Source organism: Anneissia japonica, unplaced genomic scaffold, assembly GCF_011630105.1.
Source record: "Anneissia japonica isolate Jap-2015-1 unplaced genomic scaffold, ASM1163010v1 scaffold224734_len2093_cov212, whole genome shotgun sequence".
Taxonomy (NCBI): Eukaryota; Metazoa; Echinodermata; class Crinoidea; order Comatulida; family Comatulidae; genus Anneissia; species Anneissia japonica.
The window spans coordinates 60-2093 of NW_022688643.1; the positions used below are offsets into that span (position 1 = coordinate 60).

Sequence of the window (2034 nt, forward strand, 5' to 3'; positions counted from 1 at the left end):
TGTCATGCCACATGTGGTTGTATCGGGCTTTCCAAATTATATAACTGGTTAAAATAGCAATTTTTTTTCAGAAATTTACATTTTTTTTTCAATAATGTTAAATACCTGTATATATTATAATCTCTTAGTGTTATTGGGTGTTATGATCCATCTACTACCCACTTCTGCACAAAAAATTTGCATAAGTCCTTAGCTTTAAGATCTTCACCTAGCTGGCTATACAGTTTTCCTGTTGTGTGCTTTCTCAGTATTGCTCTCAAACGGAATTGTTAATTCCACTATTTTAATTTCATTATCCTTCAGAATAATCATATAGGGCTTTAAATTTGCAATAAATAAATAAATATCAGGCTTTAAATTTATAATATTGCAGATAAAAATAGTATATAGCAGACAGACCTGTGCATTCATGGTACCTTCAGAAAAATATATAATGAAATTACACGTTTGTAAAGTTTTCTTGGTACACGAGTAACAAGATGCAACAAGACTCAGAAGAAATTGTACTCTCACACTGTAAAAATGTTTTTTTTTTTTATCTACTCCACCAATGTACTCATAACTAGCTGTAAAATAAAATGCTCCTCCAGGAAGCTGAGTATATATTCCTTGTTGTTTGATCCAACAACCAACTCCAAAGCCTTCTGAGGCCTTAGGTTTGAAAGAGAGCCAAATAGAATTATATGGGTTTTTTTTTTGGATCTCATTAATGTCTCTTATACTTGTGGGACATTTTCTATAAGAAAATAAATTTTTTTTTCTTATTTTAACAAGTAAAAACTATATGATTATATATTTGTTTTACTTCACCTTATTGCATTTAGTTAAAAATATGGATGTATCCCGAAGGGACTCGAACCAGGAGCTTGGATGTTGATATGTTGGAGTTTAAGAAGGGTGCTTTCTACATGGCCATACAAGCACAGGTAAAGTTTTGTTCAACTTTCAAATGCATAGCAAGACACATGTTTTATTTGATCAAATTTTAATAAAATATTGTCTTTAACACCCTGTCCAGATTATCAAATTTTCTTTGATAAATAACTGATATATGCCCATATATAGTCATGATGTGCTTATATATGGTCATGATGTGATGTCATCATGAACATACTGTATTTAGGCATAAAACATGTTTTTGTCAAACAAAATGTGAGAGTCTGGACAGATAAAATCTGACAGATAAACTGGCTATGCATTTGCCTAATCTTGTTTTACAGTACATGCCAATTGTTTGTTAGTAGCATCATTCTATTCGTTCGATTAAATTTACATTTTTGCTTAATTTATTTATTTTCTTTACACAGGTTCCCGTTGTTCCTGTTGTGATGTCATGTTATAAACACATGTACAGTACAGAGACAAAGACATTCAATAAAGGTATGTCAACATTAATAATGTGATGCATTATTTGATGTCATAATTTAATCCTTGACCTCTAAGTGACCTCCAACAATATTAGCCGAATTGGCATTCCATTTTTTTTCAGGGATCTGGTGTATCCTAATCTAAGACAGAATAACTATACAGTAAGGTGCAATGATGTCATAATTATTTGTACTTGACATGTGTGTTATGTCAAAATTTTTAATGACATCACCTATACCATTATTTTTTTTTTCATTTTGCAGTGACAGTCACTTTGATTGGCTTGCCTCCATTTGAGACAAAAGGACTGACTGAAGATGACATTCCAAGTTTAATTGACAAGGTCAGGTCAAGTATGTTGTCCACCTACCTGCCAACAGTTCCCATGGAGATTAAACACACAAAGAATATCAACTCACTGATGCACGACAAGCAGAATGGTAACAAAATTAAGGAGCACGAACAGTGAGGGTAAAATACAACAAATAGAAATTGTTTTATTCAAAACTTGATGTTTAATACTGTCCAGTACAAGATTGCCTCATCAAGCAATGGTATTATGTATTGTAATTACTTATTCATTTTAAAATACTTATATCAAAACAAGGCCAAACCAAGATTAAAACAAATTATTGTAATAATATATAACACAATGACAAGATTATT

The 2034-nt window shown here is 31.4% G+C and overlaps 1 protein-coding gene across 1 annotated transcript; it reads left to right on the forward strand.

Annotated features, from left to right (window-relative positions):
- Positions 1-824: 824 nt before the first annotated feature.
- Positions 825-2028, forward strand: LOC117122503 (1-acyl-sn-glycerol-3-phosphate acyltransferase beta-like; the record flags this gene model as incomplete). The annotated part of the gene is made up of 3 exons (XM_033268093.1): positions 825-926; positions 1308-1380; positions 1632-2028. Coding segments are annotated over 3 exons (381 nt in total), but the record flags the coding sequence as incomplete, so codon positions are not given.
- Positions 2029-2034: the final 6 nt, after the last annotated feature.